At 39.8% G+C, this 17701-nt stretch overlaps 1 protein-coding gene across 1 annotated transcript in view; it reads left to right on the top strand.

The window, feature by feature from the left end:
• LOC306855391 (forkhead box protein P4-like) overlaps window positions 1–17701 on the top strand; it is a 137119-nt gene that overhangs the window by 61437 nt on the left and 57981 nt on the right. The window contains exon 3 of the mRNA XM_079394087.1: window positions 4084–4173. Within this exon, the coding sequence (XP_079250213.1) occupies window positions 4084–4173 (90 nt within the window). The remainder of the gene's footprint in view (window positions 1–4083; window positions 4174–17701) is intronic.

Below are 17701 nucleotides of genomic sequence, written 5' to 3'. Positions count from 1 at the left end.
GGTTGTAGGCGTCAACAATGGTTCTCTGTCAGCGATGATGGATCATTCCAGCATATGGTGCCCACCTGTCCGCGGAGGAGCCGACTTCACTGTTTAGATTTACAGGAGAGAGAGAGAAAAAGCGAGCGAGCGCCCCACGTTCTGCCCTCTCCCTCATTCTCACTCCCACAAACACAGGCGGATTAGGGCTCCGATTCATCACCTCCCAGTCGTGTTTACTTAAGCAACCTGAGCATAATGAATAGAACCTGGGACATCCCGGAAAGAGGCGCGCAATCATCCCTGTTTGTGTGTTTTACCGCGTTGTTTTGGAACGTCCGTCCTAGAGGGCTCAAAAATTTAATCGGCCGTATTATTATTGGACATGGGCACATCTGCGCGCGCGTACGCGACTGTCACAACTTTTCGAGAACGAGAGCGAGTCGTACTACGTGTGTATGCCAAAACAAATTCTTGCCTGTTATTTTCCCATAATGGACCCTCAACCGAGGGCCCCCCTCCTTCCCTCTCTCCTGCAAAAAGGAAAGAAACCCAGTTGTCAGCCATTTTTTCTGAAGCCTGTTAAAGAGGGGAGGGCGAGAGCCACTAGAAAAAAGAAAAAAAAAAAGCGGGGAAAAGAAGGAGCCCCCCTCCTGAATCTCCCTACACTCACAACTCCGACCACCCTACACCCTCCGCCAACCCCCCGCCCACGACCCTGCTGAATTAAAAAATGCTCTGTTATTAAAGGCGATGTCAGGAGTGTTGATTTACGGGGGGGGGGGGCCGATGACAAGTCAGAAGAACTCACACACTGTGCTGCTAAGGCCGCCAAGCTGGGCTCTGACCTCTTCACCCTCCCCTTCCCCTCTCTCTCTCGCGCGCGCTCTTGCTCTGGCTCGTCCGACCGCCCGCCCTGCGCTGCAATAAAACCTGTCTAACTCAACAGCACAATGGAACTGTTGTTGGACCCGGCCATCCGCGGCCTCCCTCATATTTTCTTTAAAGGTGCAGCACTCACCAGCGAATGCCACAAGGCTTTGGGAGATAGAGAGATATAAGATGAAAGTAGGTGAGCGAGAAGAAAGAAGCAACTCATGTTCCCGTTTGAAAGCATTTTTTCCCCCCGTTTGTACTCCAAATCTTTTTTTTATCCTCCACTGTTCGTGAAAGCAATAAAATTGGCAAGTCAGACTCAATAGATTCTCCAGCCACAGAACGGAGCCTCTCCCCTGTTGCTCAGAGAGACTCGCCGCTCCAGACACTCTCATTCTGGGCCCGTTTAGTGCCACCAGCCTCCGGTCCCGCTGCTGAGCTCAGTGCATCATAATTAAGACCACCCGTACTGACCACTTGTTCATCACTACGTATTGTGCCTTTCTTCCCAAAGGAATAGTTCACCCCAATTTTTTTTTTTGTCTCCCCCATTTTATTCCAAACTCAAATTAATTCTTTTTTTTCAGTGCAGCACAAAATGAGATTTTAGAATATCCAAGCAGCTCGTTCCATGCAACAAAAACAAGCTCTGAAAAAGCAAAAAAAAAAATAAATAATATTAGTTCATATGAAAGTATTGTAAAATGGTCCATACAATTTGCTTTTTGCAATTTGTCTTTTCCTCACATGCTGTATTATGTCTTTCCATATTTATTTTCAATATTCTTTTCAGTGCAGAACAAACACCAAAAAGTGATTTATAATGGCTTGAAATTAAAATAAATAAATAAATAAATAAATGAATTAAAAAAAGTTAAATATGCACTTTATATATTATATTCCGAATCTGCTAAAGCCGTTTGATGAATTACCATTGCTTTGTTACTTGTATGTTTTTCTTTATTTTTGTAATTATAAAACACTTTTACAAAAGTACGAAAGAAGTCATATAGTTTAATAGTGTTTTTTCGTTGTATGGAAAAGAGCTGCTTGGACATTCTGCTTGGCGTCTTGTTTTGTCTTTCACAAGAGAAAAATATAGGGTTGAATTTACATGAGGATGAGTAAATGATGATGAAATTCTTGGAGGAGCTATTCTTTTTATATAAGGAAAAGGTCCATGAAAGAAAGCATGAAGCAAATCAAAGGTTTTTTTAGCTACATAGTTAAGGCTGTACTGGAAACACAAATTTAGGGGTGACCCAGTCATTGCCAAATTACTGATATCACAATCTATCACTATTGCACCCCTGAGCAAGCTACTTAACCTCTGGTAGTTCCAGAAGGGGCTGTGCATTAAATTAGAGCACTGTAAATTGCTTTGGATTAAATGTGGCCACTAAACGGCTACCATTTAATCCAAATAATTGTGGCGTTTATGAAAATCTAAGAAGAGTTTAATAAAGTGGTAATCAGTACGGCAGTTTTGTTCAATTGTTGATCATTGTTGCCAGACAACCATCTGTTCCAAGTTGTCTCTGGTTGAGTGTGTGTGTGTGTGTCTGTGCGTGTCTGTAAGAAGTAATTTACACCACATGCCATCAGTAGAGTGTATATTCTCAAAGCTAGTCGGAGCTGGGAGGTGCTGCCGGTCACTTTAGCTTATCCAGCCCTCTGCTGAGGTCATGCGTGCAGATGGAGGGGGGCTGGGGGGTTCCTGCACAGCATGTGCATGCATTCACAAATGTATTTGTGTGTGTGTGTGTGCACGACGCTCAATTGCGACCTCAGCAAAAGTAGCAAGTGCTCTTGATGCAGATGGTTTTCATCACACCGACCACTGCATGTTCTCTCTCTCTCATGTGCCGATTGTATTGGGGGCCTCTCGCCTTTTTTGGCCCCCTCTATCTCTAAACCCACCACCACCGCCTCTACAATAAAAAAGACAGAGGTGTATCTCTCTTAAATGGATTGGCACCATTTATTTAGAGGGTCCTGGACTGGGCTTTGTAATACACCCTCCCACACATTTAGCCTGTAAGTACTTCTGCAATTGATATAATGGCTGTTAGCACTAACAGTCTATTACTGATATCAGATCAGTGCTAAGCGACCATGTTTTAAAGGGATAGTTCACCCAAAAATGAATATTCTGTCTTCATTTACTTAACTCATAAGACTTACTGTCTTCTGTAAAACTTGCTTATGAATATACACGCTGATTTTCCCCTCCAACAATAGCAGAAAGTGACCAGACATTTCAAAATCAGTAATAGTGTGAATTATTATAATGATAATGTTTTCTATTTTGATATATTTTGAAATGTAATTTTCAGTTAAAATGTATTCACACTTTTGTTTGTTCTTCATACAAAGCTGTTGCATGACTTGAAAAGACTTTGAATATACTTTAGATTAGTTATATGGACCACTTTTATGCTACATTTATGGTGCTATATCCCAACCTGAGGATGAATCAATGATGACAATGGTCATTTCTGGGTGAACTATCCCTTTAATGACAGTGAATGTTAAACCATAGATTTGCCTTCAAAGTGGGTTTACATCTGGGTGAACTATTAAAGCTGGCTGAAAATGTCTAAAACTTTAATAGTTTTCAGTCTAGGTTTTTTTGGTTAGCATGTGCATTAGAGTATGACTCTAAGGATTTATGTTTGGTGTCAGGTCTTTTTTCTTTTTATTTTTTTTAAAGAGGGCTTTTCACCCCCTCCATCTTTTCATAAATCAATATTTACTATGTAACCTTCCTCTCTCTCTTCAGGGCCAGGAAGCAAATGTGCATCCTGATGGTGCTCTTCAAAAAGCTGTTTGCCCACTGATTTACTGTTGCCTGGTGTTTTTGTTTTGAGAGACACATTTTGCCACTGGACCAAAAATCCTGTGCGTGTGCAATCAAAAAAATACCGCCTTCGTCTGTTCGTACTGTACGGTAGAAAACCACATAGCAGGCAGCGCAGTGGACAGATGATCTGAGAGAGTGTGAAAGAAAAGAAAAAAGGGTGCGGTAGAGTTACAGAATTGTATTTTCCCTCTCTGAGGAAAAAAGCAAGGCCCCTTTCTGGCTCTGTACAGGAGGGGGCCCCACACACTCAGGTTGGCAAACAGGTGGGGCCCACCGTGCAGTGCTAAGTGTATCCCTCCTGTGATTTTGAGGAAATGTAAGCAGAGTGCTCACCGCTGTGTTGTCTCTGTTTCTCGTGTCCACAGGCCCTCCAGGCAGCACGCCAGTTCATCCTCCAGCAGGCCACAGGACTCAATTCCCCCAGCAGCAACGAGGTCAAACAGAGCCCTGTGCAGGTACGAGTGCCACACACTCACATAACCACATGTATGGATTTACAAGCGTATAGATACAGGCTCATATCATTAACAAACAGATGCAAGCGTATTAATAAATAAATCATGTTTTTGTCCTTATTTTCTATTTGTTTTGCAATACCATTAGGCTTGGGCCGTATATATATAAAATATAATGGTGACACTTTAGAATAGGGAACACACATTCACTATTAATTAAGAGTCTCCCCTCAATAAACTTCAAAATTGCTGGTTATTAATAGTTAGTAAGGTAGTTGTTAAGTCTAAGATTAAGGGATTTCAAATATGGTCATGCAGAATAAGACATCAATATGTGCTTTATAAGTACTAATAAGCAGACAATATGCATGATGATAAACAGCTAGATAATAGTGAGAATTGGTCTTTAAAATGAAGTGTTACCAATACAATGTATGTATGCTGGTGTTGTCGAATCAAGCAACATCATGAAAAAGATGATTTTAATGTATCTTTATGTGAATTAAAAATGATTATAGAAATATTAAACTAGTTTTACAATCCATGTTCTTTTTTATTCTTTGTTTAGAAAGTTTTAATAGTTTTTTCTGATAAACTTGTATTATTCATTTTATTATTAATTTACATTGGAGCATACAAATGAAAATGAAAAGTATTTAGAAAATATATTTAGTAATTTATGGACATTAAATGAAGTTAAATATAATTAAATTATATAACAAAACAAGATTCAGCTATATCACCCAGCCCTATTTGTCATCATATCTTATTTTCTCAGATCTTTTTCTATTAAAGTTATTCTGGTTGTCTCCCATCCCCCCTATCTGTACTGTATTAAAGAGTTGAGTTGTGAATGTGGCTCTTTGTAGTGAAGAGCTGAATAATGGCACATCTTGAACTTCATTTCTCATTGGGCAGAAGGTTAGCTTGAGTGCACGTTCCTGTAGCATCTGGTCACACACACACACACACACAGGAATCTTAAGAATAGAGTAGTGTGGAAGGCTCATGCTCATGGTGTATTACTAAAGCATATACACTGCCGCTCAAAAGTTTGGGATCAGTAAGATTTTTAATGTTTGCTTTTTTTGCGGGAGTCTCTTCTGCTCATCAAGGCTGTATTTATTCGATCACAAATACAGAAAAAACTGTAATATTGTGAAATCTTATTGCAATTTCTAATATTGGTTTCATATTTTAATATACATTAAAATATTAAATATTCCTGTGATGCAGCACTGAATTTTCATCATCATTACTCCAGTCTTCAGTGTCACTCAGAAATCATTCTAATATGCTGATTTATTATGAGTGTTGAAACTGTTGTGCTGCTTAATATTGTTTTTTGGAACATGTGATACTTTTTTCTTTGATTCTTTGATGAATACGAAGTTAAAAAGAACAGCATTTGTTCAAAATAGAAATCTTTTCTAACAATACAAGTCTTTACTATCACATAAACACATTAACACATCCCTCCTGAATAAAAGTATACATTTCTTTAAAAAAAAAGAAAGAAAAAAATACTGACCCCAAACTTTTGAATAGCATTATATATTGTAACACAACATTTATTTTTTTTAATAAATGCTGTTCTTTTTTTAACTTTTTATTAATCAAAGAATCCTAAAAAAAATCACAGGTCCCCAAAAAAAAAAATGAAGCAGCACAACGGTTTCTAACATTGATTATAATACAGCATATTAGAATGATTTCTGAAAGATCATGTGACACTGAAGACTGGAGTAATGATCCTGAAAATTCAGCTTTGATCACAGGAATAAATTATATTTTAAAGTATATTAAAATAGAAAACTTATTTTAAATTGCAATAATATTTCACAAAATAATTTCTGTATTTTTTATTTAAAAGATACAGCCTTGATAAGCAGAAGAAACTTATTTAAAAAACATTAAAAATCTTACTGATCTCAAACGTATTGAGCGTGTGTGTATGTATGTGTGTGTGTGTGTATATATATATATATATATATATATATATATATATATATATATATATATGCATAACTAACCTGCATGCAAAATGCACATTGTATTACACACACATACATACATACATACACACACACACACACACACACACACACACACACACACACACACACACACACACACACACACACACATATATATATTATATATATATGTATGTATGTTTGTGTGTAAAACAATGTGCATTTTGTTTGCAGGTTAGTTATGCTTTATATTGGTGTTTCTTGCTGTCTGTAAGATATGCAGTCCTCAGGCCTGCCATGTTGAATTGGGCCAGTTGTAGTAACTGCCTGCTTTAGCACATTCGTCAAATGTGACAAGACGCACTCACATGTTTGTACCAGAATAAAGCTTTGCTATCAGACTCATGAAACATACTTCCTCCTGTATAAACACAGTTGTGAGACTAACACAGACTGGCACATAAGGGTGCGCTTTTTATTTAGCCTGATAGAGATGGAGGAGAGAGGAAGATGAACAAGGCAACCCCTAATAAGGAGCAGGAAAAGGGGTAGATGCAGTCAAAACAAGCACGGAGGTGAAAAGTAGAGAGTGCAAGTGAATGAACGTGAAAAAGGGGTGTATGAGAGCTGCCCAGAGTTTTTCAAATCATCAATAATCCAGGAGGAATGCTAGCTGACAGTTTAAATGACCGTGTTGAGAGGTTTTCCCTTCAGGGTAATTAACATTATCAAGGAACAGCAGGTTACCTCGTTAGTGGCACACTCATTTAATTAACAAACCACACTAATTAGATTGAACCCTGGGTTGAAGTTTGATTCAGTGTGCTTGTTGAGCTAAAGAAAAGTCAAAAAGAGGAAAATCAAGGGAACATTTTTATCAGAGTTCCTTTTTTCCACAAGTTGCTTTTTTGTCGATGGACATTTTGATGACTGATGTGGCTTACTGAACAGGTTTCGCTCCTTTCCTGTTTAAATTGTGGTGTGTGCTAAAGCAAGCATCACTTTTATCATTGCTTAAGGATAATTTACACAAAAGGTACTTACTTTCTTCTGTGGAACCCAAAGAAGATAAAAAAAGAAAAGAAGATATAAAATAAATCACTAGACTTTCTTGTGCTCCACAGATGAAAGAAAGTCATACAGGTTTGAAAACAGCATTGTTTTCATTTTTGGATTATCTTTCCCTTTAAGTATTAACTTCAGTACATAACTCGTCCCGTATTCTTTAGGCTACAAACATGAATGATATCTCAAAACATGCAGTTTGTTTAGGAGACTTGTGATATTAGTTTCATTTCACTTTTTTGAAGAGAAGACTTGCACTGAAAAGGGCTCTAAACATATCTAGGGATCAGAAGTGTCTTTTGGTGAAGTTTTACTCAAGAGCTGATCACGTTTTCTCTCTGAATGGAGTTACAGAGCTTATAGACTACTGTGTTCTCAGGCTGGATGTTATAAAGCAGTGTTCACACACCATGATTTGATGTGTACTGATGAACTCTATAGTCTGATCCACTGACCTCTGTCGACCCATGACCCTCAGCAGAGCCGCAGGTGAGGCTTTTTGTTTGGACTTCTAGGGAGAAGTCTTTCCCATCTCACCACAAGGCCACCCTGAATACTGATAAAGGTGAGCCCTGATATTTTGCTTTGTAGTGTCACTTTCTCATCCACTGCTCCAGGACATCAACCCTCAACCCCGACCCTTTCCTGCCACACTCTCTGTACATTCCTAGTTCTGATGTACAGTTTAAGGGACTGCAGACCGGCCCTTGTTTGTCTCAATGCGCAATGTTTCCATTACTCTTGACTCTGAAACAAGAAAAATGTCAGGCATGTAGATGTAAGAGTCATGTTGGAGGACTGGATTTTTTGTTGTTGTTGTGATGCTTCATGCCACTTAAGCTTAAATTACGAAAAGGCCTTCAGCCGTTTGACAGCTAGCCATCAAGTGACTCTTACTGTTATATCACCTGCCCTTTTAACTCTCAGGGTCTTATTTCAAATGTTTTTTAATAATTTCTAAAAGGCCTCAGGTTCAGCAGGGTGTTTGAAGCTGTTGTCCAATAGCAGGGAAAGCAGGGCATGGAAGTAATTTAAACTAGTCAAGGAACTGAGCCTGACAGAAGATGGCCGCCAGTTGGGTTAACTCCTTGCAGGGTCTTTTTGAAGATGTGAATGCAGTGTGATGAATAAAAAAGTATTTTGGTGCCTGATAATTAATTTTTCCTCTTCATCACTGACAAAGGCGGCAGAAGATACGTTACAGAGGTTTTTGTCTGTATCTTCCAGAACCTTGGCTGTTTTTTTTGGCACAGTCAAGGCTGAAGAATCATAGATTGACTCTCTTCTGTAGATATATACAGTATGTAAACGTTTTTTTTCTTGATGATTCAATGAAACAGCATAATAAAATCCACACTTTTTAAAGGCTCCATTACACTGTAGGACTATTTTTATCTGTGTGTATAAGGTGATGAAAAGGACATAGAATTTATCATCATGGCTATATAGACCCATTTTACATGCACACACGTGGCTCCAGTCCCATCTCTGTAGGTAATTGAAAAGAAAAAGTGTCCTCTTTTCATTTATTATTGAGGACCTCGTTTAATAAAAAAAAAAATGAAAAGACTCATTAGAGTCATGCTAATTAGTTTCCTTCTCTTGAGCGTTGATAGAGAGGCTGCGTTGCCAGGGTAGCACTGGGTGATGGGAGCACCACATCCGAGATGATCCTATGGAGAGATGAGTGCCGCCAGCTGGATCCTCCACCTCTGTGTGGTCTAGAACCTCGGGCTCATTTTTACAGCATGAACTTTGAAAGCACTTCGACCCTAATGAAAATTTACCTCTTGTGTTTGTTCTTCATCACAGTAAAACACAATGCAGCGCTTATCATGCAAATAGCCACTTAAGAGCAGGTTTTGATAAGAATTCTTTGGTGTTTTTTTGGAAACCGACATGTATATAGACATCTCAAATCAATGGGGAAAAAGACCATCCATACTGGACGGAGCCCTTTTTGTTGAACTTTTATTTTCGAAAACTCTGTTTTGTCCATTTAAGTGGAAATGCTTAGTTGGCACTTTTTTCCCTTTTCAAAGAGGCTGTTTTGAAGAGAGAGAAGGTTAGTGAGGGTGACCCAGAATGCGAGAGGCCTGACAGATTGAAGACGGCGAGAGAGAGAGAGAGAGTGAGAGGAGAAACACCCAGGGCCACGGTGGCCGTTTCAGAGTTTGGGTTTGAGCAGTGAAGTGTAAAAGTCCATTTTTTGATCTGAAACATGAGTGAAAAGTGTAATGAACGCGGTCGATAATGGGCTTTTATATTTCCGCACCCCAGTCATCTCTTCTGTTGTGTTCCACTGGAAATTTGTTGTCATTTTTATTCTGGGGCAGTGATGCGTTAGATAGAGCCACATGTGCGTGTGCGAGGGACGTCCGCGGAAAGCGAGGGACTAATGGAAGAGGGATATGGAAGACGGAGTGGTGGGGAGATTTTCCACTTGAACTTGCCCGACTCGGGGCACTCGTGCAACGGCGGATTTTCATTTGTCCGAATGCTGTCCGAACGCTGTCAGAGAATGCTGTCCCCAGACGCCAGCTCTGAACTGGATGAAAATAAGCGAGTGACAGCCCAGAATTCTCTGCTTCTCTGGAGTCATTCAGCCCTGCAGCCCCCGGTGGCTGGCTTTTATTACACACCGCGCACATAACAACAAGCCATCGCAAACAAAACTGCCCACACCGCCACCATGTACTGTATAAGAAGCGCGATATGATAAATACCTGTGGGAGGTAATGGGGCTAACTTGGGGGGACGGGCGGCGATGGGGGTTTTAGACAAATTAGCTTGTGAAAAGGTGGCTGTGTGCTCCAGGACCCCTCTATATAGCCTGGAAGACATCATCACAGAGCCACCTGGTAACAGCGCCTGCAGCCTTTCAGCGGGCCTGTTATTAAAATGACAGGCCTCTTTAGCATCGCGTCCCGCTCAATAGTGACCCTTCACTCTCCACATGTAGGCTAATATCTTCCAGGCTTTTTGAAGGTGGCAGTGTGACTGTTTAAAAGCCCCCCCCCCCCCCCCCCCCATGCTAACCCCACCTAGCTTCCCTTATCGCTCCCACCTGAGAAATGTGACCTCTTGGCCCTTCCTGTCAGGATTAAGAGAAGAGAATTATTCTGGTGGAACAGTGGAGGCATTTTGTTCTCCTGTTCATGTGTTGATGAACACATTCTGCTTTAGCTTGATGGGGGAAAGGTAAATATATGGTTAGGAGAGTTAGTATGTAGCAGTTTAGCACCGTTGCAAAGTGCGTGTGATATGGTGGAGAAGAAAGGTGATCATAAGGGTTAGTAAGGAGAGAGAGGCAACAGTTTAGATGTGTAACTGCGAGTGGGGTTTGCTACAGCCATGTTATCAAACACTGCTACCAGTTTGCAACATTATAAGTAGTAAGGGATAATGTATATTTGGACATTATCATAAAATAAACCCTGACAGGGTTATGTTGAGGGGTCTGACGATGTTATTTTGACGTAGAGGCATTGTTTGAATATTATAATTATATATTTAATTTATTTAGATCTTTTTGTATTTATTTATATTTAAATGTTCTTATACAGTGGTGTGAAAAAGTCTTGGCCCCCTTCCTGATTTTTTATTTTATTGCATGTTTATCACACTTTAATGTTTCAGATCATCAAACAAATTTAAATATTAATCGAAGATAACACAAGTAAACACAACATGCAGTTTTTGAATGAAGTGTTTTATTATGAAGGGAAAACAAAATCCAAACCCATGTGGTTTATCACACCTGAGTTCAGTTTCTCTAGCCACACCCAGGCCTGATTACTGCCACACCTGTTCGCAATCAAGAAATCACTTAAATAGGACCTGCCTGACAAAGTGAAGTAGACCAAAAGATCCTCAAAATCTACATATCATGTTAGAGCTAAAGAAATTCAGGAACAAATGAGAAAGAAAGTAATTGAGATCTATCAGTCTGGAAAAGGTTATAAAGCCATTTCTAAAGCTTTGGGACTCCAGCGAACCACAGTGAGAGCCATTATCCACAAATGGTGAAAACATGGAACAGTGGTAAACTTCCCAGGAGTGGCCGGCCGACCAAAATTACCCCAAGAGCGCAGCGATGACTCATCCAAGACCCCACAACAACATCTAAAGAACTGCAGGCCTCACTTGCCTCAGTTAAGGTCAGTGTTCATGACTCCACCATAAGAAAGAGACTGGGCAAAAATGGCCTGCATGGCAGAGTTCCAAGACGAAAACCGCTGCTGAGCAAAAAGAACACGAAGGCTTGTCTCAGTTTTGCCAGAAAACATCTTGATGATCCCCAAGACTTTTGTGAAAATACTCTATGAACTGACAAGACAAAAGTTGAACTTTTTTGGAAGGTGTGTATCCCATTACATCTGGCGTAAAAGTAACACAGCATTTCAGAAAAAGAACATCATACCAACAGTAAAATATGGTGGTGGTAGTGTGATGGTCTGGGGCTGTTTTAGGACCTGGAAGACTTGCTGTGATAAATGGAACCATGAATTCAGCTGTCTACCAAAAAATCCTGAAGGACAATGTCCAGTCATCTGTTCGTGACCTCAAGCTGAAGCGAACTTGGGTTCTGCAGCAGGACAATGATCCAAAACACACCAGCAAATCCACCTCTGAATGGCTGAAGAAAAACAAAATAAAGACTTTGGAGTGGCCTAGTCAAAGTCCTGTCCTGAATCCTATTGAGATGCTGTGGCATGACCTTAAAAAGGCAGTTCATGCTCGAAAACCCTCCACTGTGTCTGAATTACAACAATTCTGCCAAGATGAGTGGGCCAAAATTCCTCCACAGCGCTGTAACAGACTCATTGCAAGTTATTACAAACGCTTGATTGCAGTTGTTGCTGCTAAGGGTGGCCCAACCAGTTATTAGGTTTAGGGGGCAAGCACTTTTTCACACAGGGCCATGTGGATTTGGATTTTGTTTTCCCTTCATAATAAAAAAAAACTTCATTCAAAAACTGCATGTTGTGTTTACTTGTGTTATCTTTGATTAATTTTTAAATTAGTTTGATCTGAAACATTAAAGTGTGACAAACATGAAAAAAAATAATAAATCATGAAGGGGGCCAACACTTTTTCACACCACTGTATAAAATTAATAATATATAAAATATATATATAAATACATACTGACATTGTCAACTTATTATGCATCATGTATTTTTAGTTTCTATTATTTTTTGTATTTATTTATATATATATATATTTATATTAGTGCTGTCAAAATTTGCGTGTTAACGCAAGCGATTACATTTTTCAGTTTAACGTGTTAAAATTATTTAACGCCGTTAACGCAGGGGTAGAGCCTAGGGTTGGCCACCCCACTTTTCAATTTTATTTAAATGCAAGTAATATTCAGTTATCTTAAATATAAAATATAAAGGTATGAATTTGTTACAATATATTTTTATACATTTTATAGTTTATTCATATACATATTATTAAAATAATAAAAATATTAACAAGTATATAATATATAAACATAATTATATCCAAACAACAAGTCTTCTCCTTGCAGTGTTGTTCCTACAGAAATCGTTGTATTTCAGATTTTAAATGGTTCCTTGAGCCTTTTTCTTGTGGCACAATCTTAGTAACTCCCCCTCGTATCTGGAATCCCCCGTCCCTCCCGTTTTTGTTTGGGTACACCCTTCCTCCAGCCCTTCTCTCCTTGTTTGCCCCCTGTCTCGGACCCCTCCGAGACTCCACAACCCAAGCCTTAACCTCCATCCTCCCTCCCCGGAGTCTCCCTCTTGCCTCACGGCCCAGCACTTGGAATTGGTTTGCGAGGCGATTAATGGCGCTGTTGTGTAAATGAGATGTGACGGCTTGTTTACCAGCTTGAGCCCGCGGGCAGTAGACTCACAAGCGCACCCGTGAATAAACTGATCATAATGGCCATCAGCACAGACTGCTGGTACTCTAGTGCAGGAGGAGAGAGAATTAGAGAGTGTGAGTTGTGGGTTGCGGTTTGGCAGTCTAGCAGTCCTCCATCGCTGAGGTGAGTAATTCTTTTTGACGGGGGTAAACAGCGCTAGAATGTTGTCCCGCATGTGCATGGATGCCTGCGTGTGATGTCTCCTCTAGTCGTCTCCTTGTCATTTTTTTCAATTTTCCCTCCCACTCCAGGGTCCCTGCGATCTGCCGGTGAGCTTGAAGACGGATCGTTGAGATTGACTGACTGTGGTGTTTATATATTCATTATAACTTTATAAGCCTCCATCTTTCTCCATTACACATGTGCGCACACACAGTAAATGTTCATATTTGCCATGTTTTATAGCGCCACCTATTGTCAGATCCCAAGCTTTTTTCAGAATCATGCTTTTATGTAATACATATACTGTATGACTCATCTTTTGTGATTATCACATATATTAAAATAGGGATGCATGATATATTGGTTATTAGCTTAGAAATGTTCGTATAGATAGGTTGTATTGGATATTTAGTGCATTCTGATTTCCCTTTTTTTTAACATTCGCGTCATCCAACATTCATTTTAAATTAATCTTTAAAAACACTAATAATTAAAGGGGTCATCGGATGGCCATTTTACACAAGTTATGATTTTAAGGATCTTAATGAAAAGTCTATAACATACTTTGGTTAAAATTTCTCAATGGTACTGTAAAAAACACCTTCTTTACCCTGTCAAAATCAGCTCTGTTTTCAGCAAGCCGTTTTTTAGTCCATGTTGCTTTAAATGCTAATGAGCTCTGCTGACCCGCCCCTCTCTTCCGTGGAGTGACGAGCAGACTGTAAACTTCAGCCGCAAAACTTACTAACTAGCTTATATTAGGAAAGGCGATTTGCAAAGATTCATAAAAAAACCCTTATACTAACTTCTTCTGTAGATGAAGCTGGATCACGAATGATTCGCCCGAACATAGATGTGTTTAGACAGATCGGGATCGGCGCATTCCCTTCAAAATGAAAGTAATAATAAAGATATGCTGCAAAATGAAAGTAATGAAAGATAATCCTCAGCGTCTTCAGCAGCTCAGATGTCGGGAGTAAATGACGACTGCTATGTTCATTATTGCATCCAACAGCAAAACACCTCAATCGGTTAATCAGGGATATTCTTATCTTCCCCTGCACTGGAGTCGACACAATGGCGGACTGATGACAAGGGCGGGTCTAAGGTAAGATGGCCTTGTCAATCAGCTATCGTGGGAGAGGCCTGCGCAGAACTACGTCATTCTGACAAGAATCTCAGAACAGCCTGATTTGAGAGAGGGGATTTTAAAATAGGGATTAAAAAAAAAAAACACTGGGATTTTTATCATTATAGGATGGATGTATACACACACTTCCAACACACATTTATGTTCAAACAACTTGTAAAGTGAGTTTTGCATCCGATGACCCCTTTAAGAGATCATCAGAAAATCACAAATCTAATGTCTATTTTTTTATACTATGCATTATATTGTTATGATGCCTAAATTCACTTGTAGCATTTAAAAGTTTGTTTTAGTTTTGTTTTATACAAATAAGACTTAATATCTGCCATTTGTTGGTTATTGGTCATAAAACTAAATTAAATGTTGGTTTATTCCATTGGATACAATTTTAATATTGATGCATCATACAAAATTTGGTGACATTTGGGCTCAAGACGTTTGTCGTTTTCTTTTGTGGAGCATGTAACAGATCTAGGATGTCCAAGATGCTTTTTCCCTTACAATTGCATTTTTAGGAACTGTCCCTTTAAAGATTGTGTGTCACTAAGACTACAAGTTAATCATCCACTCGTTTCTGGCTCACCACAGAGGAACAATTGTTTTACTGTTGTTATATGACACCCTGTCTTGGCTTTCTAGAAGAACTAAACTCTTCCTGCGTGTTAACCAGGATTTTAGATTTGGATGACCAGAACTGTGCACTCTTTACATAGTCGAAGTCATTCTTTAGCCACCTTTCCACATGAGCATTGCGCTGTCGTAATTCATACTCCCAAGTCTGAGCCGAGTTCCCTTGCAGTCTTTAAAGTGCTAGACCTTTGTGCTCTTCTCTAAATTCTTCAACTTTAAGGGCCGTTTATCAGATTTTCCCCCTTTATATGGACGAGTATATTATTCCTCTCCAGCTATAAAAAGCCTTTCAAGAACTCAGCCAGTCCCAATTACGGCTTTATGGAGCTGATTTGCCACGTCTGTCCAAAGTTTAGTAACATGTTTTTATATGCTTTCACTTGAGGCTCTTTCGCCCACTTTTTCTGCTGCTTCTGTCTGTGTGTGCGTCTGTATGCACCATGGCACTACATGTGATAATTACCCTGTAATATGGAATGGCAAAGAATCCTCTAGAGAATGGAGATGCATTCATCATCATCCATTTATTTAAATACCATAATTTAGTGTACGGCTCATTACTGGGAGGCTGACCTTTCCCAAAATGAAGATCTCCTCTATACCTTTGTACTCGCTGCCTTTTTTTTTTTATATACATCCTGAAAATGCTAATAGGGATAAATAAAAAAAGGAGATCATGAAGCAAAAAGGGTGTAGCCTACTCTATCTATCTATCTATCTGTCTATCTGTCTGTCTGTCTGTCTGTCTGTCTGTCTTTATGCTAATTACATATATGTATGCCATTTTATGTATATATATATTAATATACATTTTGCCATTGGAAAATTGTCCAATTCTAATGTTGTTTTACTACTTCATTTTAAATCAGTGATGCTATTAAAACATTTCTGTTTTAATGCTCTCATACTCATATGGTGGGAAGGAGGAAACTTAATGGGCAAATAAAAAGTGCATTTAAATTATTGCTATGTTTATGGGGTTGTCTAATTAAATATTGACAGATGAATCATTCCTAATATATCATCAATATTCAATATATTGCCCTTCCATCCATTATGCTTTTTCAATCTTAAGCATCATTTTCAAAAATTCTTTGTTTTAGTTTACTCCAAGAGCAACAAGCATGAATTACCTGGCAAGATGTGCGGCAAATCTATTTTTAAATGACAAATAATTTGAGTGGTCACTTCATTAGAGCAGAAACGGTTACAACTTATCGTGGAATGCGTTCCATATATCCACACTAATGGAATCCGATTGAATCCAGGAGCACAAGTGAAACAGCTCGGGCGAGGAAAAAAAATACTTTTAAGTGCGGATGGTTTTAGTTTAATGAAAGTGACTCATTTGGCATACTGACAGTATATTGTTCTGAGGAGGATTTGGTATTAAAACACTCTCACTTGTTCTGGTTCAGACCCCGCATAAACCACACAATGTGGGGCTCTGGCCGCAGGTCTGTCTGTAGGGTCACGAGAGATTCACATCATCGTCCTTGTGTCTGTGTTTTAAAGAGTGAAAGGTGGTTGGTAAGACTGATTGTAATTTATCAAGCTCAGAAAAAAAGGAAAAGTCAGATTAAAGCTCATTGGAATGCATTCTCTGTCCTTACTACTTCCTTTATGACCCTTTGGGACGCATCGCTCTTCTTGCGGCTCGGCTTCCCTCTTCTCTCTCTCTCTCCCTCATTTCCCATTTCTTCTCTTTGTTAATCAGTTAAACTCGCTCTTCAAATAGCCCCTCTAATTACTGCTCCACTCCCTGCGAACGGCCATCTCCCCCGCTGCTCTTTCTCTCTCTGTATTGAAGCTGACCCCTGTCAGTAGTGGGTAGCTCTACGTGGTGCATGCGGACAGCACTGGTGAATCTTAATGGTGGTGTGAGGCACTACTGAGGTGCTACTGAAGCTGGCTTATTAGCAGACAGTCTCAGAAGCTTGTGGAGATGGTTTTAGGGGATGGTCATCAAATGCACACTATATATTATGCACTCTCTCACAAACAGTTGTGTTCAGATGCCATGCCACTTACAAACTCAAGCTGCGGGTGAGTGTGAAGAGGTTTTGCTTGTGTAGATGGGCTCCATTTACTATATTGAAAGTGAAAAAGGGAAAGTGACGTGACTTGCGGCCAAGTATGGTGACCCATACTCGGAATTTGTGCTCTGCATTTAACCCATCCAAAGTGCGCACACACACACAGCAGTGAACACACACACACACACACACACACACACACACCCGGAGCAGTGGGCAGCCATTTATGCTGCAGCACCCGGGGAGCAGTTGGGGGTTCCATGCCTTGCTCAAGGGCACCTCAGTCATGGTATTGAGGGTGGAGAGAGCGCTGGACATTCATTCCCCCCACCTACAATCCCTGCCGGTCCAAGACTCGAACCCGCAAGTTTTGGATTACGAGTCCGACTTTCTAACCATTAGGCCACGACTTGTGTGTTTTACCCCCTACCTGATCAAAGGTGGATGAGACAAGTGAAAATGACCACAAGAGCCACCCTCTCCAGATGACCCTTGACCTGGTGGAGGCTTGAAGGTTGACCTGCTATATTATAGCATAAGGCCCGTTATTATATGCTTTTATTGCAAAACAAGCTTTATGTTAGCCTTCCTGTTCATATCAGTGACAATT

The sequence above is a fragment of the Barbus barbus genome, assembly GCF_936440315.1.
Source record: "Barbus barbus genome assembly, chromosome: 35".
NCBI lineage: Eukaryota > Metazoa > Chordata > Actinopteri > Cypriniformes > Cyprinidae > Barbus > Barbus barbus.
This window is presented reverse-complemented; position numbering and strand designations above follow the sequence as displayed.